The sequence below is a fragment of the Talpa europaea genome, assembly GCF_964194135.1.
Source record: "Talpa europaea genome assembly, chromosome: 13".
Classification (NCBI taxonomy): domain Eukaryota; kingdom Metazoa; phylum Chordata; class Mammalia; order Eulipotyphla; family Talpidae; genus Talpa; species Talpa europaea.
Window position 1 is genome coordinate 58,613,169 of NC_140080.1, and position 26,231 is coordinate 58,639,399.

At 34.1% G+C, this 26,231-nt stretch overlaps 1 protein-coding gene across 1 annotated transcript; it reads left to right on the plus strand.

Annotated features, from left to right (window-relative positions):
* Positions 1–1,456: 1,456 nt before the first annotated feature.
* Positions 1,457–22,638, plus strand: YES1 (YES proto-oncogene 1, Src family tyrosine kinase; the record flags this gene model as incomplete). Its single annotated transcript, XM_084252254.1, has 11 exons — positions 1,457–1,727; positions 4,426–4,525; positions 6,835–6,933; positions 8,735–8,838; positions 8,947–9,096; positions 12,711–12,866; positions 13,030–13,209; positions 19,394–19,470; positions 20,533–20,686; positions 21,069–21,200; positions 22,430–22,638. The coding sequence occupies exons 1-11, from the start codon at positions 1,460–1,462 to the stop codon at positions 22,636–22,638; spliced, it is 1,629 nt and encodes a 542-aa protein (XP_084108380.1). The 5' UTR covers positions 1,457–1,459.
* Between the last annotated feature and the right edge of the window lie 3,593 nt (positions 22,639–26,231).

Genomic DNA, 26,231 nt, shown 5'->3' on the forward strand with positions numbered 1-26,231 from the left:
ACTTTTCTGATACTAGATGATGAAATGACTGTTTTGGGGCCTGGGAATACTATTACCATTAATTTATGTCTAGAAATTGTTGAGTGTTCCCAGACTTAAAAAATAGCATAGCAAATGGGAACATTCTACTTTCAGATAGTAGGGACAACCTATAAGGTGACAGCCCCTTATAAAAGTCTCCCCAGAAACACATTGGTGGTTTTACGGAAAAAGATACTTTGCCAATTATGAAAAGTAGTATTTGTTATCACCATGAGTGATGAATAGGTAGAATTTTAGCAAGGAGCGCTCTGAAGAGAGCATCATGGACAGATAGTACTTTTAGGAGGGAAGAAAGCATGCAAAAATGGGAAAACACAGGGCATATGTGTTAGAAAATAGGGTGTGTGTGTATGTATGTATGTGTGTGTACATATGCACATGAGGAAATGGTAGGAAATAAAATTGGAGAGAGGGAGGGTCAAATTTGGTAAGCGCTAGGACTGTGTCAGTAGAGAAATCATAGAGCCTACACTGTCCACTAGTCATATATAGCTAGTGGGTACTCGAAATGTGTTTGGTCTAAATTGAGATGTACTATAAATTTAAAATACACACCAGATTTCTAAGAGTTAGTACCAAAAAGAATATATTGGGTTGTCAGAAAAGTCATGACATATGTGTTCTATGTTTTTCAAACAAAAATGTGTCATGACTTTTCTGACAGCCAAATAAAACATTTTATTAAAATTTTTATATTGATGTCATATATTTATATTTTAGATATATTGGGTTAAATAAAATATATTTAATTAAAATTTAAAATAAATAAATTGAATATATACATTAAAATACATTAAATTAAAATATATTAAAATTAATTTTACCCATTTCTTTTTATTTTAATATGACTAATAGAAAATTAACAATTATATATGTGGCACAGATTATATTTCTGCTATACAGTGTTGGTATAGATAGAAGTAATATAATCAGTTTTTGCTAGTTCCTCTACTATGTGACATATTTTTTCTAAATCTTGTAATAAACTAAGGTTATTAATCCTCATAGAAAACTATATGAAGTAGGTGGTATTATTGCCCTCCTTTTTCAACTAACTCAAGTGCACACACAATGAGGTTAATCAGCACACTTGAAAATCACTCCACTAATAAGTAGGAAGCCAGGATTCAGTATCTTTTGGCTTCATGGTTTTCCTGACACTGTGGCATGATGTCATTGGCCTTTAAAGGTGGTTCAGCTATAGGAAGACATGATCGGAATAATGCTTTAGTAGATTGGTAATAAATATAAATAGGGGGAAGAGACTTCATTTTAGCTCTCTACTTTTTGTTTTGTTACTTTTTTGCAGGAGAAAAATGCCTCGTTTAAAGTCAGCTTTTGAATTGCAGCTTTTGGAAGTATATCCTTTGTGTTAACTGCTTCTCAAAATATTTGTCTTATCTTTATAGATTTGATAATGGGCTGCATTAAAAGTAAAGAGAATAAAAGTCCAACCATTAAATACAGAACTGAAAACACTCCAGAACAGACACTCAGTACAAGTGTCAGCCATTATGGAGCAGAACACACTGCAGTGGCACCGTCATCTTCAACTAAGGGAACATCTGTTAATTTTAACAATATTTCCATGACACCATTTGGAGGATCCTCTGTGGTGACACCTTTTGGAGGAGCATCTTCCTCCTTCTCAGTGGTGCCAACTTCATATCCTGCTGGTTTAACAGGTGAGATTTAAACAGACAATTCTGTTGTTGGTTTGACACTGTGACCTTAGGCATTACATACATAAGATTTGCCTGCTATAAGAAAAGAAATTACGGGGGGACTTTTAAAAGAATTTTATGTGAAAATTAAAGTCTCTGTATGCACGGCTATTGTTCTTGGAAATTCGCTGATCTGGTAAGGCTGTGTCCTGGTTTAACACCATTAGTTATTTCATTAATTAATTTTCAAATAATTATTGAGAGCCAACTACATGGCAGGCACTGGGGATAACAGATTTACAACCATACTCCCCTCCCTCAAGAATGTAAACAACTTCTTATAATTATAAAGTACTGTCCACTACTAAAGTATTATCATAGTTGCATAATAAATGTTAAATGAGAATGCTAATGATAAAATAAATTATGTATTTTCTGATTTAAAAAAGTGCTGAGACTCAGAAATGAGTTTAAATGATTTTTTTGCACAATCACAGGTAATAAGCAGAGGAGTCCAGATTTAATCTCCTATTCCAGAACTCCATTTATTACATTTTGATATCCTTTCAAAGAACAGCAGGAAGTAACAACTGACAAACTGCCGTGCAACCAGAAATGCTCTTAAAAATTAGGGACTTTAAAAGAGGGAGAATTCTTTTGTGAAAGGTCACACACAACAGAATGTTTTTTCCTTGAGTAGCAAAACATCACTGACTTAAAAACACAGAATGAGATCTAGGATTCCTCAAGTCAGCAAGACCTCAGAGTTTCTTTGATCTCTCTCCTCCAGCTCCTGGAATGTCCACTTTCTCCTAAAGATTGGCAAAATAGTTGTCAGCCTCAAATTGACACGTTGATGTGAAGGTCAAAAAGGAATCTCTTCCAAAAGCATGAACTCTAAATTTGTCCCTTCAGTCTGTTCAGAATCTTCCCAATCAAAGTGGCTAAAAGAATGCCATACACTATTCATTTGGAAAGTTACAGGCTTCAAAGTTGTGGACATTCCCAGTTTCAGTCACTAACTCTTGAATACGTCAGTAATAGATGGCCATTATAGTATATCTCAATCATCAGCAAAAGTTTAAATTATTTTCAGGAGTCTATATTTAGGAAAGACAGTAATCCAAAAATGATTAAAATAAATGGGATACTTAAACACATACTTTAGTTACCTAAAGCAGTTTGCTTATGTGAAATAGTCTGTTCATGAATATTCATTTATTGACAAATATGGAGTGTCTTTGTGCCAGGTATAGTGAGTTTTAAGAAGACAAGTTTCTGCCCTAATGGAATTTACCTTACAATGAGAATTGGGCAATAGTGAATAAACAACTAAACAGGATAACTAAAAGTTATTAGATGCTATGAAGGGACTAATCAATAGAAAAGGCCCATTAGATTATCAAGGAAAACAAACTTAAGGAGAAATCAATCCTGAGGTTGACTATTGAGAATGTGCACAGAGCTGAGAAAAGAGATATCCCGGAAAAAAGAACAACAAATGCCAAGTTTAAAAGGTACAGATGGACTTAGCTGTTTGAGCACCAATTCAATATGGACAGAGGGTATAATTATATGGTATAGGGTTGGAGAGTCAGGGTTACTTAGGATTTTGTAGACTAGTAAGAAGTTTAGATTTTATTCAAAGCAAAATGAAGTCACTAAAGAAATTTAACTAAAGGATTTATATAACTGAATTTCCATTTTCAAAACACTCATTCTGCAGCTGTGTGGAGATTGAATGGATGTAGGGAAAGATGTATAGAAGCTGGTTAAGACATCCCTACTCTCAATAGTCTCAGCAGTCCCAGTAAGAAAAAAAACAAGTTTTGGGATCAAGGTGGCAGCCATGAAAATGGAAAAGAAAGTAGATAAGGTATTTCAGAGATGGAACTAACCATGCCTGTAATGGGTTTGACCTGAATATCTGATTGGTTAGTAGTACCACTTGCTTAATAGGGAAAATTTTATTAATACAGGTTAGGGGAGGAAAATCAACACCTTTGTTTTATACCTAATAAGTTCTAAATGCTTATTGGACATTCAAGTAGAGATGTCAGATAGGCAATTAATAAATGATTGGGTGTCAAGAGAGAAACCAAATAAATGAGATAATCTGTTCTATTCTTTTTTTAGTTTACAGATAATAGTTTGACTGTTTAATGTTCTAAAATCTTAAGCATCTACACATAATACCATATGTGACAGTTATTTTTGGAACTTAAAATTCATATCAGTCATACCATTTAATTTCTAAGAAAAATATGCTGGCTTTTTATCTATAAGTGTTAAGTATAACCATCTTTTTAAAACCATAGTTATTTCTGTTAGTAAGTAGTCTTAAGGGTGAAAATGTTGATCCATTAAGAAATTAAGACAGTCAGTACCAATAGTTTATGGTACTCATTAGCACTTTTTCTGTCAAAGAGTTGATTTGAACTTTACTGGTTTCAAGCCAGAGATGTTGCTATAATGAGTCAAAATATAAGTTGTTTATCTTACTCTATAGCATTTCAGAATATAATAGAGTACAGCAGTTTCGTGAAAAGTCTTAAGAGAACATGTTACTAATTTGAAAAATCTAGCTGCTCAAGTCTCTAACTTTTAAAAACAGATTCTGGAGACTAGGAAGAAAATATGCTTAAGCTTTGCTAGCAGTGTAAGTTTTCTTTTGTTAATTATTCTATGGAATTTACCTTAGACTTTTTTCCTCCAATAGGTGGTGTTACTATATTTGTGGCCTTATATGATTATGAAGCTAGAACTACAGAAGACCTTTCATTTAAGAAGGGTGAAAGATTTCAAATAATTAACAATACGTAAGTGTTGTGGATGTTTTGTGAAGCAGAAATATTAATAAAAACCTTGTCTTTACATTGAAACCACTGAGCTAGTTGGTGAATTGGAGATAAGATTGGTGGAACATGGGTCACTGCCCACTTAGTTGGACATGCATTTGGTTTCTTTAGACACATGGCATAATACTGCTGCTGTAGCCAGAAGTTATTCTACAGATTGTGCTGCTGTGGTTCTACCATAAACAGTAGAGATTTAAGAATGATGATTGAGGGAATATATGCAAGTAAGTACATTACTTAAAAAAAAATTTATAAGAGAGTGCTAAGTTCCTATTTATCTTAGTATCAGTTGATTTAAAGATCTTTTTCTCTTAAGAAAAAAAAAAACACTAAATAAAAAGAAAAAGACTAGGTGAGGAACCCCTTTGGTCCCAAACTGACCAAATTAAGTTGCTTTTTCCTTATGCAACTCATAGATTTTTTTTCCTTTAGTTGCCCACCATAGAAAATTGTGTTTATTATGGAAAACAGATACCATAAATTCCTTAGCCTGCATAACACCATTTTATAACTCCCCAAAATATACATTTATGATCTCTTTCTTTGTTTCCTTCCATCCTTGTACCCATTTGTTACCAATTACTGTCCCATGAAGTATGTTCATATCTTTCTCCTTTAAAACCCCTCAGTAGCTACCGTTTGCCTTCAAGATAAAAGAAAGACAATAATAAGCATTGTTCATTGAGTTTCTTCCCCTTTCACTTAATCCACCACACAGCCATATTGAATTACTTGCACTTTTCTGAATACTCTAGGGTTTCTCACCTACTCCAAGCGTTCACACAGACTATTTCTTCTTTCTGAATTGAAATCTCTTGTTTCTCCATTTTCCCCCTTTATCTGGTTAACTCTACTCATCCTTCAAAGTATATTTCCTATGTCTTTTCTCAGAGAAGCCTTTCTTGACATTCTTCTTTTCCCACCTAGCCTACTTCGTCTCTCCTGCTGGATTAGGAGTCTCTCTTACATGTAGGACCTGTGCAAACCTCAGTCATAGCTGCTCTCATAGTTTTGAATTACAATTTATCACCTACTTATCATTCTTTTAGACCAGTATTTCTCAGCCTGAGGAAGAATTGCCCACAGGACATTTGGCAATGTCTGGAGACATTTTTGGCTATTACACTCAGAGTACTGATACTTTCCTCCAGTAGGTAGAGAAATCAGGAATATTGCTGAATATCCTGTAGTGCACAGGACATCCCTCTCCCCTACCCACCACATACTAACAAAGAATTATCTAGCCCAAAGTCTGCATAGTGCCAAGGTTGAGAATTCCTGCTTTAGACTGAGTTTCTAGAGGTTTAGGACTATCTTTTTACCTTTGTTTCCAGCACATGCTGTCATAAGCTTTGTCATTAGAGACGTAGTCAATAAAATGCAATGTTTTTAAAATGCAATGTATATCTGAAAATACTTAACATACTAGGAAACTGCAGACAACCAAGTATAAGAGTTCGTGAATATTTGAATTACTAAAGGATTTTTCCATTTCATTTTCTAGAAAGCGTATTCACTTCAAGTGTTTATAAAATTTTAATTTAGGCAAACTACTTTCAATACTTACCTTTGGTAAAGGAAAATATACATTAAATCTTTAGTAGTAGAACCCATATATATCTTCCTTATTAGAAAGACTGATAACACTCACTTCTTTCACACTTTCTTCTTAATTTTTGAAAAGTCAATGCTATGTGTTACATACTAAGAGGCCTCATGTTCTAAATTAATTTTAGTCTTATTTTATTGTAATTGCCAGTTGCTAATATATTGGCTACAAATGCTATAGGAGTTCTAGTTCCTGAATATTTTCTAAAATGACTAAAGAGGAACATTTAATTTTATATACTACTAACAGAGAAAAGCGTTTGGCACTAAAGAATGAACTACAACATAGATGATTCCTTAAAAAAATGTTTTAATCATTTTCAGTGAGGTAACAGTGGTTTATAACACTGTATGATTTATTTAATATAGTTCAAATGTTTTATTTAATATAGTTTATTGTCTTAGGTGGAAAGAGTTAAATTTTAAAAAGTATAATTGATTTTTTGATTTGGAGCAGAGATCTGCAATTGTGCTTTGTCTAAGCTGTATTTCCTAATTCATGTAACTTATTTTTAAATACTATTGAGTTTAATTCTTGATCAAGTGACTGCATAAAGAAAGAAATGGAAGTAATATCTTTTGTCTGCTTCAGGAATAATACTGCAATAGATCATATCTTGAGCAATAGTCTACCTTGTGGTAATTGTTGTTTTGTGTTTCAGGGAAGGAGACTGGTGGGAAGCAAGATCAATTGCTACAGGAAAGAATGGCTATATCCCTAGCAATTATGTAGCCCCTGCAGATTCCATTCAGGCAGAAGAGTATGGCACAACTTCATATTTTATTAATTATTTTGATTTTTAAAATGTTTTAATGCATTCTACATAGCCACAACTTTATACACACACATTTACTTAGCAATCTTAATATAGCTAATGTATCATATTAATAGATATTACTTGAAAATTAATAATTAATGCCTTAGTATTTGCATATAATAGGATCATAAGTGAATCTTTATTAATAATATTGTTTAATGCTTATTCTCCTTTATTTTTTCCTTGTTTTTAATCTCCTTTATTTTAAAAGCTTCTAATAACCTTTTTATATTCTGCAGTCTCTTTCACTTTAAAAATTTACCCTTAATTAATAGCATTATATCTGTGTTAATGTCCTGTCTTAGGTACTTGCTCTGTAGTTATGTAGGAAAGTATCATTGTCTTTTAGGAAGTACACACTGAAGTATTTTGGGGTAATGATTCAGCATCTTTGCATGTTGCTCTCAATCACTTCAAGAGAAAGTGCACCCACACACTCACATGGAGGGAAAGAGAAAATAGGACAAAGTAAAATGTTAACAATTAGAAGACCTGGATGGATGGTATATGGGAGTTCTATGTATTATTCTTGCAACTTTAAAAAATTTAAGTTCATTTTTAACTGTGTGTGACATATTACTCCTAGTTCAAAGCAAATTTAACTGGGATCCATAAATATTTCTAAATGATTTTTCATTTTCCTATCATAACACTTAGCATAGTGCCTTGCATATGGTTGGTGTGCTCTGTTGATGCCTGTTTGCTTTTTTTAATGATAAGTAATTAGTCTCCATTAACTGTTCTGCTTTGGCATTCATTATTTTCTGTTTTGTTCTTTTGTCTTCCACACTAATTTGTAATCTCCACAGCAGGATTTTTTTTAAAGATTTATTTATTTATGCATGCAAGAACTGGGGTACAGGCCAGAAATGCAAAGGGTGAGAGGATTCACCAGAGATAGAGTGGGGAGCAGAACAGGCAGACTGACTGAAATACACTGCTGAGGCGAGTGGCAGGTGAGGCAGGAGAGGTCTGCTGCACCCATGTGGGTTTCTCCCTGGATAGCAGGGATCGAACTCATGCTGCAGAAGCTGGGGATTGCCCCATAGTGAGGTGCCCAACCCCTTGCGCCACCAGGGAGGCCCACAGGATTGTTTTTTATTCATGAAACTGTATTAAATTATACCCACTGTAATTTAGAGTTCCCAGTAGTTTGAACATGGTTTACTTACATCTTAGGGAATACAGATGATCATACTGTTGCCACAGAACAACTAGGTTCTTCCTACTATAATTGTATAGTTCCACCTGTTACTGATAGAAAGGCTCTATTGCCTTTCCTTCTCCAATATACTGTTCCTGTGATTACCAGATGTAGTTTAATAAGAGACATGTTGAGGGCCTCCCTGGTTGTGCAAGGGGTTGAGCACCGCAGTATGAAGCAATCCTCAGAGTCAGCTGCATGAGTTTGATACCCGGCCGGCCAGGGAGCAGCCGGCCAGGGAGCAGCCCACGTGGTGAAGCGGATCTTTCCTGCTTTGCCCGCTGCTCCCTCAGCAATGTGTTTTAGTCAGAGTGTCTGTTCTGTTCCCCACTCTGTCTCTAGTGAATCCTCTCACCCCCTGCATTGCTGGCCTGTACCCCAGCTCTTGTATGCATGAATGGGTGAATCTTTAAAAAAAAAAAAAAGAGAGAGAGAGACATGTTGAATAGTTAATACATGGAAATACTGTGACAGTTTATTCTGACAATAATATTGTAATGCTCCTATTTAATAAGTAAAAAATTTCATTTTTTTCCCTAGGTGGTATTTTGGCAAAATGGGGAGAAAAGATGCTGAAAGATTACTTCTGAATCCTGGGAATCAACGAGGTATTTTCTTAGTAAGAGAGAGTGAAACTACTAAAGGTATGAGTTTTGTTATATAAATATAAGAACAGTAATTTCCTCCAGCAGTTTTTTGGGACAGATCTAGTAAAAGTACTCATTTGTCCCCTTTCCCACCCTCCCCTCCAGGTGCTTATTCCCTCTCTATTCGTGACTGGGATGAGATACGGGGCGACAATGTGAAACACTATAAAATTAGGAAACTTGACAATGGTGGATACTATATTACAACCAGAGCACAATTTGAAACTCTGCAGAAATTGGTAAAACACTATACAGGTATGTGAATATTTCAAAGGTTAAAAACTATTTTATGGGGATAGAATCTATGTTTTTATATCTCTTTAGGTTTATCATGCTACTTTATGCACAGTTTGTGCTCAACAAATGTCTGTTGTATTCTAGTTTTAGAATGAGAAATAGGTAATACTTGTTACCTGAATTGAGGTCTTGAATAGGGTATAGTTTTAGGAGTCCTTACATCAAAGTGGTGTAGTGTTTACAGTGGAATTCAATTTATAATTACTAAATAACAAGATAGATTGTGAAAATAAATTTTAAAAATATAAAAATAAATATTTTGGTTCACTTACTAAAGAACTAAAACTAAACACTTACAAAGGTATATCAGATGTCCTTTTGGGTTGCCTTTCTCTTCATGGGCTATAACACCTAAGACTTCCTGAGGTATAAATCCAATGAAATTTGATTTATAGATGCATTTTTCTTTGCTTGGAAAATTAGCCTGTTACAACTATTTCTATTCCTCACTTTTTCTAGGACCATTGAAAAGTGTTCACTATTTGAGTCTTATGTCTCAATACACAATTTTTTCTTCAGTGGCAGCCATCTACAAAATGTGTTTATTAAGTCAACCATCAGTCTTGACATTGATCAGATGTGTAACCAAGCAGTAGCATTATTTGTAATTGTACTTGTTAGAATGTGGCTTTTTGTGGTCACTTGTGGAAAATGGGAGGGAGCATTGTCTTATTAGCAATAAGAAAGATTATTTAAGCAGGATTCACAAGTCAGGCCATTATGAATGTGATAATCCCTTTTCTATCTCCCTTATTTAAAAATCAACCCCCTGAGACACAAGGATGGTTTAACATCTGAAAATCAATCAACGTTATCCAACACATCAACAAAAAGAAATATAAAAACCATATGATAATATCAATAGATGCTGAGAAAGCTTTCGACAAAGTGCAACACCCATTTATGATAAAAGCCCTTGAAATTCTTGGGATACAAGGAACATACCTCAACATCATAAAGGCCATCTATGACAAGCCAACAGCCAGTATCATTCTCAATGGTGAAAAGCTGAAAGCAATTCCATTAAGATCTGGAATAAGACAAGGATGTCCACTCTCACCACTGCTTTTCAATATAATACTGGAAGTCCTAGCCAGAGCAATAAGACAAGAGAAAGACATCCAAGGAATCCAAATAGGAAAAGAAGAAGTCAAACTATCACTATTTGCAGATGATATGATAATATACATAGAGAACCCCAAAAAGTCCACAGAAAAACTAATTCAACTCATCAATCAGCTCAGTAAAGTGGCAGGATACAAAATCAACACGCAAAAGTCAGTAGCCTTCCTATACACAAACAATAAATCTGAAGAAGAAATAAAAAAAACCATCCCTTTTTTTATTGAAACAAAAAAAATCAAATATTTGGGAATAAATCTAACAAAAGAGGTAAAGGACCTATACAAAGAAAACTATAAAACACTGTTAAAAGAAATAGAAGAAGACACAAAGAAATGGAAAGACATCCCCTGCTCATGGATTGGAAGAATAAACATTATTAAAATGGCCATCCTTCCAAAAGCAATATACAGATTCCATGCTATTCCAATCAAAATTTCAATGTCATTCTTCAAAGAAATAGAACAATTATTGATGAAATTCATATGGAATCACAAAAAACCCCGAATAGCCAAAGCTCTCCTGAAAAAAAAAGAAGGGAATGGAGGCATCACACTCCCAGACTTCAAACTCTACTACAAAGCCATAATCATCAAAACTGCATGGTATTGGAACAAGAACAGACATACAGACCAATGGAATCGAATAGAAAATCCAGAAATAAACCCACAGATTTATGGTCAACTAATCTTTGACAAAGGAGCAAAGACTATGCATTGGAGCAAAGAAAGTTTGTTCAATAAATGGTGCTGGGAAAACTGGGTCGCTACATGCAAAAGAATGAAACTTGACCACTACCTCACACCATACACAAAAATCAACTCAAAATGGATTAAAGAACTAGACATAAGACCTGAAACCATAAAATATATAGAAGGAAATATAGACGAAACACTACGGGACTTGCACATCAAAGACATCTTTACAGACACATCACCCAAAGCAGTGATAGTGAAGGCAAAGATAAACAGCTGGGACTACATCAAATTAAAGAGCTTCTGCACAGCAAAAGAGACAATAACAAAAACAAAGAGAAACCCCACCGACTGGGAGAACATTTTTGCACCCAACACTAATGATAAAGGACTGATCACAAAAATCTGCAAAGAGCTGATGAGACTCAACAACAACAAAGAAAATAATCCAGTCAAAAAATGGGCAGAAGAGCTAAAAAGAAACTTCTCTGAAGAGGAAACGCAAATGGCCAGTAGGCATATGAAAAAATGTTCAACATCACTTGTCATCAGGGAAATGCAAATCAAAACTACCATGAGATACCATCTTACACCAGTGAGAATGGCACATATTAAAAAAACTAGCAACAACAAATGTTGGCGAGGGTGTGGAGAAAAAGGAACTCTTCTGCACTGTTGGTGGGAGTGCAAACTGGTCCAACCACTATGGCGAGCTGTGTGGAGATTTCTGGACCTACTAAACATAGAGCTTCCATATGACCCAGCAATTCCACTCCTAGGTATTTACCCAAAGGACACAGAAACATCAATTCCAAAGAACACCTGCACCCCTATGTTTATAGCAGCACTGTTTACAATAGCTAAGCTTTGGAAACAACCCAAATGCCCAAAAATAGATGACAGGATCAAGAAGATGTGGTACATATATACCATGGAATATTACTCAGCATTCAAAAAAGATAAACACATGCAATTTGCAGCAACATGGATGGCACTGGAAGGGATCATGCTCAGCAAAATAAGCCAAAAAGAAAAAGAAAAATACCAGATGGTCTCACTCATAGCAGGAATCTAGAAAACTTAAATAAGGGACCAGGAAAACGAATAACTATAAGAAAGTGAAAATCAAAATCAACAAAAAACTACGAACCAGAGACACTTTTAGGGGGCCGGGGGTGGGGGGGAGGGATTGGGGTCAGAATGGGGGGGCTGCAATTGTATGGGGAATATAAAAATAAAATTTATTATTTAAAAAAAAATAAATAAATAAAAATCAACCCCCTGAATGAAGATGTTTTTCCTTAATTTTGGATATGCCTTTTGTATTAGAGTTTATTAGAAATGACAATTTATGGTAGTATTTTCTTAGGGTAAAAAAAAAAGCATGTTGATAAAAGCAGAACTTCGGAGACAGCCACACCTAGGGTTTGAATCCCATCTCCATTACTTAGTGTCTGAGCTTAAAAAAGTAGTTTCAAGTTTTCCAAGACTTACTTATGAGAGATTTGTGAAGAGTTGAGTTAGCATAGTAGCTAGTACATAATATTCAATAAATAGTAACTTTTAAAATGTATTTAGCAGAATGTTTCACTTGTATGTTTTGCTTCTTGTTATACAACTGCCTTTTTGTTTGTACTTTTAGGGTAAAACTTTTAGGATAGAACATTATGTTTTATTTTAAGACATTGGTACACTATATATACCATAATTTTTGTAAATGATTCATTTTACAGTGTAGTTTATTTATTTGTCTAGAACATGCTGATGGTTTATGCCATAAGTTAACAACTGTGTGTCCAACTGTGAAACCCCAGACACAAGGTTTAGCAAAAGATGCTTGGGAAATCCCTCGAGAATCTTTGCGACTAGAGGTTAAACTAGGACAAGGATGTTTTGGTGAAGTATGGATGGGTAAGAAATCTAAACTTTTGTTTTATGTCATTATTTAGCCATAGTTTAAAATCATACAGTGTATGGTAAAATATGTTGAAATATTTAAGGTAACATCTCAGTGGAGTTTGGTGTAAAAACCTCTAAATATAAATTAAAATAGTAAAATGTGCTATTTCTCTAGGAACATGGAATGGAACTACAAAAGTAGCCATCAAAACACTAAAGCCAGGTACAATGATGCCAGAGGCTTTTCTTCAAGAGGCTCAGATAATGAAAAAACTAAGACATGATAAACTTGTTCCACTATATGCTGTTGTTTCTGAAGAGCCAATTTACATTGTCACTGAATTTATGTCAAAAGGTATGTATTAGTTATTCTTAAGGGATTCACATTGATAATTTTCAAAAAACTACCTCATTTCTATGTTTATGCGTATAGATTTTTTGTTGTGTAGTGTTTTCTAATATAAGATATTTATGTACACATTTGAAAAGAGAAAATACAACAGTTGTTTAATGGAATAGTTCATGATTAGCTCTTATTCCAAAGGATAGTATAAAACTTAAAGGAAAATTAGGCAAGGGATGGGGTTAAAGCACAGCACTGTTGAAGTTATCTGCAGCCTCTGCAGCACACATTCCATTCCCAGCCGGCCAGGGAGATACCTACATGGCGCAGCAGACCTCTCCTGTCTCGCCCCCTACTCCCCTCAGCACTGTATTTCAGTCAGTCTGCCTGTTCTGTTCCCCACTCTGCCTCTGGCGAATCCTCTCACTACCCACACCTCTGGCCTGTATCCCAGTTCTTGCATGCATAAATAAATAAATATTAAAAAAAAAAGAAAAGAAAATTAGGCAAGGTGAATTTATTTTGAAAGTAAATAGTCTCTTATTCTCTTTGACTAAAGGAAGTTGACCAGCTCAGAAAGTTAAAAAGAAAAAAATATTTATACAGATATTTAAAACAATTCAATGAGAAAGATATTTATATCTTTAGTATTAAAACAAATATCTGATAAAGTTAAAGAAAGTAATTTTTAACTCATTTCAATATAAACATACTCAGGGACCTCTAAAAACTTCATATTTTCCCCACTGATGTCTGGAATTTTTCTTTCTCCCAAACCCTAGACCTGAAGGTGGGATCTTTAGTAACAGGGTTAGTTTGGACCAGGATAAAAAGGAAGGATGGTTGTTACACTGCCCTCTTTTCCCTTTGCAAATGATACCTTAGGGGAGGAACCAGTAAGTCACCAAATACACTGACAAGCCCACATTTTTATCCTCCTAATTTTTATAATCGCTTTTACTTTTTTTTTTAAGATTTATTTATTTATGCATTCAAGAACTGGGGTACAGGCCAGAGGTGCAGGGGGTGAGAGGATTCACCAGAGACCGAGTGGGGAGTAGAACAGGCAGGATGACTGAAATACACTGCAGAGGGGAGCAGCAGGTGAGACAGGAGAGGTCTGCTGCGCCATGTGGGTCACCTCCCTGGCCAGGGATGATCAAACTTGTGCTACAGTAGTTGTGGATAGCTTCATAATGCTGACACTTAACCCCTTGCACCACCAGGGAGGTGGCGCAAATATCTGATATTTGTTTTAATACTAACACCCTAATTGCTTTTACTCTTTATAGTTCATGCATCCATGGTTAAAAAGGGAAGATTTATGTGTCTGTCCAGGCATCCATCTTGACCAAAGATATAGTTCCACCTAGTGGTGACACGGCCAATTACACAGCACACATTGGCTATAGAAAAATTTTACCCCCAGAAGGAACAGAAAAACCGAAAGTTAATAAGTAACATAGCCTATCAATTGACAGTCAGAATATACCTAAAACCCAAAAGCACACAGCACCTACTGCAAATAACTACCTATATCCAATTTCAGAGTGCAGAACAATAAAGGGAAGAGAAAAAAGGAGAAAGTTTAAATCAAGATATGAGGAAATAAGTATATAATGAAAGTAAAGTAATGATCCATTTAGCTTGTTCATTGATTCCAAGAATTATTTAAGTGGGAATACATGGTGGAAGTCTGTGTGGTCAGATGAGGATTAGGATTACTTCTAGATGGAAGATGTTTAATACAAGATCATAGATGTGCCTTCTAGTTTTAAAATTCTGTAATTCCCCTTCTTAGTATTCAGATACCTAGAATTGACCCTTTCTAATACATCCAAATTCATTTCCTCTTGTGCTTCTATATAAATCCACTTTCCTGGCCAGATGAATCTCTTGTTTGCATGGTTTTGTTGGGTTTTTTTTTTTTTCATGTTTTTGGAATTTTTCTCTGTCTCTGACCAGCCCATTAGCTATACCTCGTTCAGATTATACTTAAGTGTTAGGAGCCTTCCGTTAAAATCCCAGTCTCATTATATCCTCAAATCTTTATAATCAGAATACTCTAAGATAATAACCAAAATGTATTAAATGCTTATAGTAACTACAAGACATTCTACTAATTATATAATGTGTTAAAGAAGAAATAAAGCCTCCCAAATAATTTACATTAAATTTGGGAAGAAATGACCTACCTTCTGATTAGTTACTTTTAAAGTAAATAGCTCATTATGAACAAACAAGCTATAAACCAAAGCAAAATGAATTTCCAGGTGTTTGACACATTCACGAAGTATAAAGGAGATTAAGGAATAAATTGAGAAAAATTAATTGAAAAGACAAGTTTTGAACTCTTTTAAGATTATAAAAGTGTATTCACATACTGGATAAAGGGAAGAGTTTGGGTATTTTTGCAGAGATAAGAGGATATGAGAAAACAGGGAACACAAACATGGATAATGGAAAGTTCGGAAGGTAACTAGCTGGAAATAAGGCTAGGCTAGCAAGGTATATGAGACCAGCTTCAGGATTGCTTTGAATTGATTTCACTCTTTATTGATTACCTACTCTGTCAGAATTATAAATGAGCCTCAGAGAGTTCATGAACTTCCTCTGAAGTTATGTGTCAGTTTTTGCATACTTAACATAATTTTTTCTGGAAAGAGACTCTATAGTTTTCATCAGATTCTCAAATTAACATATAAATCAAAAAAATTTAAGGACTTAGACTGAAAGGATCAAAATGTTGGGCCATATATGAATATAAGAAGCATATAAGGGAGGATGGGATTTGTTGTGATTTAAAAATCAGAGAAAAGGATTTATCAGATTGACCAAAATTCCAATCCTGCATTTCTCTGCTCTGCAACTTTTGTACTACTTTAGCAATTACCTGTTGCACTGAATTATGTTCTTAGTGTTTTGATTATAGCACCATATATAAGCTGATTCTTCATCCCAAAACAAAGAACCATTTCTTCTGCTTCTTTCTATACACTCTGCTTTGCCATGTAGGGCATTATATATGAGATATTCATTCTGTCCTGCAAGCTAAGAAAAAGAAATGTCCCTTCCTCTGTTTAAGGACCAGTTCTTTTACCTGCATTTTTGTTCCTTCCTTACATATAAAAAGAAAATCCTCCTTTGGCCCCAACATCTGCTTTACACCTGTACCTTACTTTTTGCTTCCTTTCACAGTCAAGGTTTTTAGAAGAATAGGCAATAATTCCTCCCTCCACTTCCTAATCAGTCATCTACACATTTTAAAAAGTTATTTGGATTTAGTATCGATAGTTTTTAGAGTATTTTTTAATTGGTGGAATATTTCAAATATACAGACTAACATAACATTCTAACATAACTAACATAACATTCTAATACTCATGACCCTACTATCAGATTGTATCAAAATATAATGTTTACATTTTGCCATATTTACTTCAGATCATTTGTTTAATTGTGGTAAGATTAGTTTACAGCACAATATAGGTTTCAGGAATATACTTTCTCACTTCAGCAATTGCATATATCTCACCGCACCTACCACAAAATGTCCAGTCACCATTCATCAACCAGTGAGTCCACTCTACCCATTCCCTCCTCTCTTCTTCCCCTCTGGTAACCACCATTCTGTTGCCAGAGACTAAGGGTTTGTTTTAGTTTTAGTTGTTCACTTGCTTTTTTTCCCTTTATATTCCACAAATGAATAAAATCATACAGTATTTTTCCCCTTCTGACTTATTTCACTTGGTATAATCCACTCAAACTTCATCCATGTTGTCACAAGTGGCAAGAATTCATCTTCTTCTGGCTGAGTAGTATTCCATTATGTATATATATCACATTTTATCCATTCATCTGTTGTCAGCACTTGGACTGTATCTATCCCTTGGCTATAGTGGATAGCACTAGATTGAATGTAGCCGTGTGTGTGTGTGTGTGTGTGTATTCAAATTAGTATTTTTGTATTCTTCAGATAAATACCCATAAGTAAGATTATTGGATCATGTGGTAATTCTATTTTTAATTTTTTGAGTATTCCCCATGTTGTTTTCCATAGTGGCTGTACAGGTTTACATTCTTACCAATGGTGAGAATGTAATGAACCCACTTAATTCTTGACTTTTTGATAATAGCCATTTGTACTGGTGTGAAGTGAAATTTCATTGTGGTTTTGATTTGCATTTCTCTGATGATATGGATGTAGAACATCTTTTTATGTGTCCTTTGGCCATCTTTTTATCTTCTTTGGTAAAATGCCTGTTTAGATTCTCTGTCCATTTTTTAATCTGGTTGCATGGGTTTTTTTTGTTTGTTTGTTTTAATATTATGTTCTTGAGATTCATTTATGTAGCTAAGGAAAGAGCTAATTCCTAAACTTGTAACTGTTAAGATTCTGTATGACTATAGAGTATACCATAATTTTCTTATCCCTTCCCCAATGTACATAGTTTCCTTTTAGTTTGTCACTGTTATAAATAAGGCTGCAGTGAATATCCTTGTACTTTGTCTCCTTATATGTAGTGGATTGGATGGCAGTAGTATTAGCATCAGCTGGAAACTTGTTAGAAATGCAAACTCAGGATAGGACCCATCAGTCTTCACTTCCCCATACTTCCTTATGTAATAAAAGTCCTTTGAGTGCTGGTGATCCTATTTATTATATATCTCTCTGGAAATTACCTCCTTTTTGCCTTTCCCCCAGTATTGTTAGATTTTAACCTAATAACCTCTCTTTCTTACACTATTGTGGGAGCATTTGAACTTATCCTTTTATGCAGTTTTGGCCCAATTTCATTTTTTATTTTACTTTTGGAATTTTCAGTAGAAAACTCATCATATTGCTTCTTAGCATAAAACTTCATATACAAATGATAAGGACCACTTAGGCATTGCCTTATGTGTCCTAACTCTTCCTTTCTGCAGCCTCTTTCTCCTTAGTTTTATCTTTGGGCCCTGTGTTCTTGCGTAGGAAGGACTATTTCCATTTCCTGAACTTAATACTCTATTTCATATACTACTACCTTTGTTTTCTCTGGAATTCCTAGTCTTTTCCCACTCTTCCTTTAAGGTGGATCTCTTCTGTGAAACCTTTCTGACTTACCTATAGAATTAACTATATCTGTTGTCTTTTACAATAATTATTTAATTGCACCTATTGTACAATATTTGTTTGCATATATTCTATAATTTCTCAATACTATGCTTTCATATTAGCTCAAGATCTTTTCAAGGACAGAAGCCATCAGTTATTTGTCTTTGTATTTTCTACACCTTTTACAGTTCGTCACAGTAGACTCTTAGCAAATATTCAAATGGGCAGAAAAATGGACAAACACAATAACATGTTCCCCTGTGATAGACCAGAAGAAATATATTCTCTGACTTTGAATCTCTATAAATGAAAAGACTAGGTCACAACTCTCACTGCATAATTCTGTGAACTTAGAAAGGGCTTTTTAAATTTTTAAATACTTTTCAACCAAGGAATAGTTGCAAAAACAGTACAAAGAATTCCCATGTTTATTTTAGCCACATATGCCAATTGTTAACTATATATATGTGTGTGTCTATGAATATATAAGATGAGGATATTTTCCTGAACCATTTGAGAATACATTGTTCCATGTACCATAAAGCTTGTGTTTTTCTTGAAGATGAAGACACTATGCTTACATAAGTTTAGTATAATGATCAGGAAATATAATGTCTGCAATTTTCTTATCTAATATTAGTCCATACTCAGATTTCACCAAGCATCCCAGTGATGTCCTTAATTATTGCAGTTATTCCCCAATCCAGTAACCACTCCATGGGCATAGATTTCTTTTAGTCTCCTTTAATCTGGAACAGTCTCTTTACTTTTTCACACAAGACTCTAATAGTGCTACTGTATCAAAATTGGGACTGCTGATCTCTATCAAAGTGAGTGAAGAATGCTTATAATCTGGTGAAATCTTCTCATTTCCTCCTTTTTTATGTTTTTAGAAGTTTTTAAAATTCCAGTTTAGAAAGTTCTTCTAGAATCTTAAAAATAATTATTCAGAAATTCCAATGTTGCGAAAAATATTGAAGAATGAAAAGTTGCAATTTTGTATTATGATGTAGTGATTTGTTTGAAAGTGGGGGAATGTGTGTTTGAATCCTAATTTAAGATTTTCCTTATTTTCCATGAATGCCTTTCTGTCTCTTATAGGGAGTTTATTAGATTTCCTGAAGGAAGGAGATGGAAAGTATTTGAAGCTCCCACAACTGGTTGATATGGCTGCTCAGGTACTTGTGTATATTTACATGTATCAATTTGAATTGAAAAACATACATTAAAAGATGTAAAATAATCTTCAGTAGAGTGCTGTTGTTTCTGGGATTTTATTAGCACCACACTCTAAAAAACTGAGCTAACCAGCCACCCATTTCTGGGATTTTAGAGTTGGTGGGAACATTAGAGATAATACAGTCTGATCTGCTTGTCATATACATAATATAGTATTTGAAGATCAGTGGTATCTAAAATTCATGTAACTTAATAGTATTAGAAACATCTAGATAACTTTCAGCACATTGGTCTTCTGTATTGTATGATCTTTCAGAAACATGTACATCCACAAATGTAAATTTATGTATTTATATTTCAGCAAACTGAAAGATATTGATTACTATTCCAATGAAAATATTAGAATTCTAAAGTATATGCTGAATGAATTTTTTAATATTGATCAAAACAAGATTCAGATGGCAATAAATAGTTTAAGTAAGGGATTTTTTAATTCTTGTGAATTTTTGTTAAGTGTAAAAACTATTAAAGGTTTCTGTTAGGTATGTTTGGTACTCAAGGAGCCTTTTATTAGCTTTGGTTAACCTATTGGTTCTAAGACTCTGAATAAACATTCAGATATCCACAGAATCTGGCAGTTTAGAACTTTATACCAAGAAACTGAATATGTGAGACTTTGGCATTTGCCAAGTTTAGCCCATGCTCCTGAGTTTGTTGGACACTCCTGAGTCTGTTAGACACTGTGGTAAGGGTCAGCTACCTATTTTTGTAAAGGATCAGATACATGTTTTGGGCATTGTAGGTTACATATATATATATTTATATTTATATATAATATACATAAGACACACACACACATATGTTGTTTCTCTTCCTACTTTTTCTTTCTTCTTCCCTCCATCTATTAAAATGTTTTCTATTTTTCCCATTATCTGCTAGACTATGCCCTGTTACATCATCTCCTTTTAAGATATATGACTTTTCAGTGATCTGACTGAACATTAATCAAAATTGTCTTCTCTTTGCTTCCTTTTATAACATATGTCTCTCTTTTTTTCAAGATTGCTGATGGTATGGCATATATTGAAAGAATGAACTATATACACCGAGATCTTCGGGCTGCTAATATTCTTGTAGGAGATAATCTCGTGTGCAAAATAGCAGATTTTGGTTTAGCAAGGTTAATTGAAGACAATGAATATACAGCAAGACAAGGTAAAACTTTTTATTAGTTATGTATTTTTCATTGCGGTACTGTTGGTTTACAGTACCATACATGATTTAGGGGTATAGGTTCATGTCTCTTCAGATGTGTATTACCACACCTACTACCAAAGCACCAATAATCTCTATTGTAGTCCAGGGGGCCCTCTGTCCCCTACCCCGTCTGCCCTTCTCTAGTAGCTTTACTTCTATAATCAGATTTTTATGGTTTGTTTGGTTTAGTTTTGTCTGATTCTTTTTTTTTCTTTATATTCCATATGTGAGTGAAATCATCCAGTTTTTATCTGGAGATACTGACAAAAGATTAGTACTGCTTAATTATACAAATAGATTTTAAAAAGCAATTTAAGCAAAATTGTCAATACTGTTGTAGGAGCAAAATTTCCAATCAAATGGACAGCTCCTGAGGCTGCTCTATATGGTCGATTTACAATCAAGTCTGATGTATGGTCATTTGGAATTCTGCAGACAGAACTGGTAACAAAGGGCAGAGTGCCATATCCAGGTAAGCTAGCATTTCATTAGCAATGGCGATCTCACCGGTGACTTTTTTTTTTTTAAGATTTATTTATTCATGCATACAAGAACTGGGGTACAAGCCAGATGTGCAGGAGGGTAAGAGGATTCATCAGAGACAGAGCAGGGAACAGAACAGGCAGACTGACTGAAATACATGCTGAGGGGAGCAGCGGGCGAGACAGGAGAGGCCTGCTGCGCCATGTGGTATCCCTGGCCGGCCAGGATCAAATTGCTGCAGAGGCTGTGGACAGCTTCACAGCACTGTGCTTAATCACCTGCGCCAGCAGGGAGGCCCAGTCCCACCAGTGACTTTTACTGGAGTTTATTAGGAACACAAATATAAGGGGGCGGAATAGCCTTTCTTTATTCTCTTTCTTTCTCTGTTCTTCCCACTTTACTCCCCTTCCTCCCTTTTGATAATTGGATGGATGGCAGCCTGTAAGAGTAACAGTACCTAAGGCAGGGCAAACACAGAAGGTGTGCCCACATTCACCATGGCTTTCTCCCTTAGAGCATTTTCCAAAGGGCCTTTTATTCTATTCTCGCAGATACTAAACTATTCTTAAAATCTTGGGTCATCTATCCCACACACCCCCACCTTTACACCTACCCCTAAGTAATTATGGGTGTGTGCTACTCTGTGATAACAGAGGATAAGCTACTGGTGGGGGTGGGATGTTAACATAGGAGTAAAAGAAAAGAACTGTATAATAACTTGAAATTCAAACAGATGGTATTAGATAAGGAAACTGTTTCAGGGAAGTGACTTGATAGACTGTTAAATAGTTATTATATTTTATTTCCCCAAATCAGGACCAGAATCCTTTTTTCTTAATTCCTATTACAAAGTTCTTACAGATACCACCTTGCCCCTGTTCCTCATTAGCTCAAGTTTTGTTATTAACTGTTAACATCAGAAACTAAGACCCCAAATTCTCATTAATCAAAGGCAGTTGGCTTTTGAATACATTAGTGTTGAAAACAAGGTTTTAGGTGGAATGAAAAAATTAGACATGTTCCATACAACATGTTGGTATTTTCTAAGCTCTTCATTAAATACTTTGACATTTTAAATTTACTTCATTTCCTAGATGAAAGTCATTTTAAATAAACTTAGTAAACCTCAAATCAGTTAGGATTTGTTCTGGTTTGTAAGTGGTGCTTCGCATCTTTTTTTTTTTTTTTTTTTTTTAATGTTTGAATCTTGTCTGTTAGGTATGGTAAACCGTGAAGTGCTGGAACAGGTGGAACGAGGATATAGGATGCCTTGCCCTCAGGGCTGTCCAGAATCCCTGCATGAATTGATGAATCTATGTTGGAAGAAGGACCCTGATGAAAGACCAACATTTGAATATATTCAGTCCTTCTTGGAAGACTACTTCACTGCTACAGAGCCACAGTACCAGCCAGGAGAAAATTTATAACTCAAATAGCCAATTTTATATGCACAAATCTGCCAAAATATAAAGTACTTATATAGACTTCCTCACTTACATACAGGAATCAAAAGAAGAAAATCTTCACTCTGCATGTTTTTAATGGTAAACTGGAATTTCAAATATGGTTGCACAAAACCACTTTCCCCCCTAAGTGTTAAACTCTAATGTACCAATGATGAATTTTCCAACTTACTTTAAAGTCCAAAGAAAATGTAACTAAGATATGGATAACAGTGTGATAGCATGACAATGAAGAACAAAAGATTAAAATTTATAAATCACTTCTTTTATTCCCCACACTCAGAATTGTTAAGAGTAAATTACCATTATAGACAAAAACTGGAAGTAAAAAGTTATACCATAATAAAATCCAAAATTAAGGAATTTTATGGGACCAAACAATTCCATTCCAGTTTTTAAAAATTTCTTACTTTGTTCTCAAAAGTTTTTTTTAATATATGCCTCCTTTTGCATGGCAATGGGCCAGGTTTTTAGAAGCAAAAAGGAAGATAAATAGCATCTAAAACTTGATTGTTAGACTACAGCAGTGTAAATCTGAAAGTATAATGCACTATGCTAATACTCATATTCATGGAACTGGAAAGTAGAGGAAGTTTTTCACTTTAATCATTTTCTGAATAGCTCAGTGTAGAATGATGAAGGTAACCAAACCGTGAGTCAACCCTTCATGAGGTGGTTTTTAAGGCAATATATTAAAATTGTACTCTCCAATACAAAGGAAAATCTTTTAATCTTTAGGTAGCATTAAAAAAATAAGTCCCATCATATAAGCAGTCCTTTTGAAAAAATAGACTGGTACTGTGAGATATTGCTAATACATAGTTATGGTGATGGGTGCCACAAGTATAAAATATCACTAGATCAGGGACTTGAATGCACTTTTTGCTCTTACCGAATATAGACGAACAGAAATGAAAATGTATTTAAAGAAATGTGAGGGGAAAATGTGAAAGTTTTACAGATAGAGGAATGGAAAGTGAGTTTAATGATGTTAGGAATGACAAAAATGGCTTTGCTGGCACTCAAAGCTCCTCCCTTACCTATTTTCTGAGATTTTAAGAGTTATAAGGTATGACTATAAAACTAATCTCTCTTAACATAAAACACTAAATGAGTGTAATAGCCTCAAAATAGCTGTTAAGGCTTCTCACTAATTCTAGTGATTTTGCACACTAGATTTTGCACAGCTTTTGTGCAAAACATTTCTAGGACTTTGGTTTTCAAATCTGTATTGGAATCCTTATTCACTTTTTAAAATATTGTACTTAATGGTCATCATTTTTCCCTTTTAGGATTTAATTAATTTAAGAAGAAAAATTTATTCAGAATAATAACAGTGATGTAAAGGGTTACAGATTTTGCCCATTTAAAGTGCAGAAGTGAAATATACAAAGAAGACAGATTTTTATGAGTACTCAAAAATTACAAAATAAGAATTTAGATAGCAGCATTAGAACTTTGTTTCTAGCAAAGAAATTAAATCTGACAAATATAAATCTGGTATTTGTATTTTAAAGTAAAAACTATCTTTTATAGTCCCACTTTAAATAATGTAAGAGTACCAATTCTCCATGTTTTAGGAATATAATTTTCAACCACCATCACTTACCTGATTTGATCAATAAGTTTAAGGTTCTGTGCCATGTTGAAACAAATTTCTTAATGTGACAAATGAATTTCATGCAAGTTGACAACAGTCTGGTACTAAAAACTGGTGGTTTCTTATGTTTACATAACCAGCTTAGTATTGAATTCCTCTTCCAAGAGGATTTTCCTAAGAAGACTGCCATCATCATTTATCTTTAATGTCTATAGCCTGTGACATCAGACATCAGATTTTTAAAGGGCTTTATGTGAACTATGATATTATAATTTTTCTAATCATTTTAAACAAATTATATGTTTATGTATTAATTTTGTTAAGAAAAATAAGCCAGGAAAAGTTGATGGTATTCAATAGGTTTAATTGAATGGAGCAATTCCTCATAATAGCAGCTGTATAGTGGGGGAAGAAAACACTAACTTAATGTGTATTCAGTTTTAAATGGTTATGTATTTTTAAATTGCCAAGAAAAATAAACAACTTTGTACATTTGAAGACTTTTTCCAACAGTTTTTCATCTTCACTATCTTAATGTGGAACGTAAACCCTTATCAAAAAAGGAAGTTGACATAAGCAGCCTTCTAGTACAAACACTTTTTTAAACGAAAATGGTAACCTAAAAGGTAATATTTTTTATAAGTGTATTATGTTGTTTTTGTGGATAATTGAAATAAAAATTCTCATTGACTGCACCACATTCATTTCTTTTCAGCTACTATTCGTACATTCTTGTCAGTTTTTTAAAACTTATAGCAATATGTATTCTAAATTCTTACATCGGAGGGGAAAGTAGTTACAACTTGAGCATAGTTAAATCAATTCTTTATTAAATTTAAAACCTTATTGAACTTGTTCTGTGTGGTTAATTTTTCTGTCAGGTAAGTGACATTATTTTTATAGGGCTTTAATTATACTAGCAACTACAGTTAATGTTTTGTACAGAGAAATCTAAGTGATTTTAGTGAAGCTATTCAGAGAATCTGTGTAAAGGATATAAAATAAAATAACCACTTTGACCACAGGGATTTAATTTTCTAAAAATGAAAAATATGAGCATTATTTCTGTGTGTTTTACACTTGTGTTTTAGCTATAATGAAAATAAAATTATACTAAATTATGAATTGCCAATCAGAAGCATATATTATTTTTGATAAGGTAATAGTATTAATTACCTTTTATTATATTACTAAAAAAAGATTAGCTTTGTTTTTCCCTAATGATTTCAGAAAAATAACTTCTAATCAACAAACACATCATTTAGTAGACATTTATTAAATATTTTTATACAGTATAGGTATAGTTCTTAATTTAAGAATATTTTCCTAGTTTGCTCTTTGCCTTTTTAATTTTGCCTGTAATTTTTTGACATTTAAGTTGTACATTTGTATGTTGTTAAATTTCCTTATTTTATGCTTTGAAAGTCCTTTGCATTCCCAGATTAAATATTCATCTCATCTGTTAGAGTTTATGCTTTTCTTTTTTACAGTGCTCTTTAATTCATTTAAAAGTTATTTGGTTATAAAATGTAACTGGAGTCTAGCATGATTTTTTTACATATAGTTACTTTTCCTGGCACCATTCATTAGTTAATCCATTCCCGCTGCATTGATTTATTTCCTGTATTATCTGTGGAGTTGGAAGAGTACATGACAACTCATCCTTAGTGTGATTATAGTGGTCTACAGATGCCACCCCAGTGCTGCCAGAGACCAGGTCCCCACTTTGTTACAAAAGAAACCAACATACAGAGAGAGAGAACAGAGTGTGTGCCACAGAAGCATCTTTCCCCAGTATCAGTTCCTTCCCTCCACATCCTCCAGTTCCTCTTTTTTTCATGTTTAAACACCACAATGGAATATTACTCAGCAATCAAAAAGATAAACTCATGCCATTTGCAGCAACATGGATGGAGCTAGAAGGAATTATGCTCAGTGAAATAAGGAAAAAGGAAAA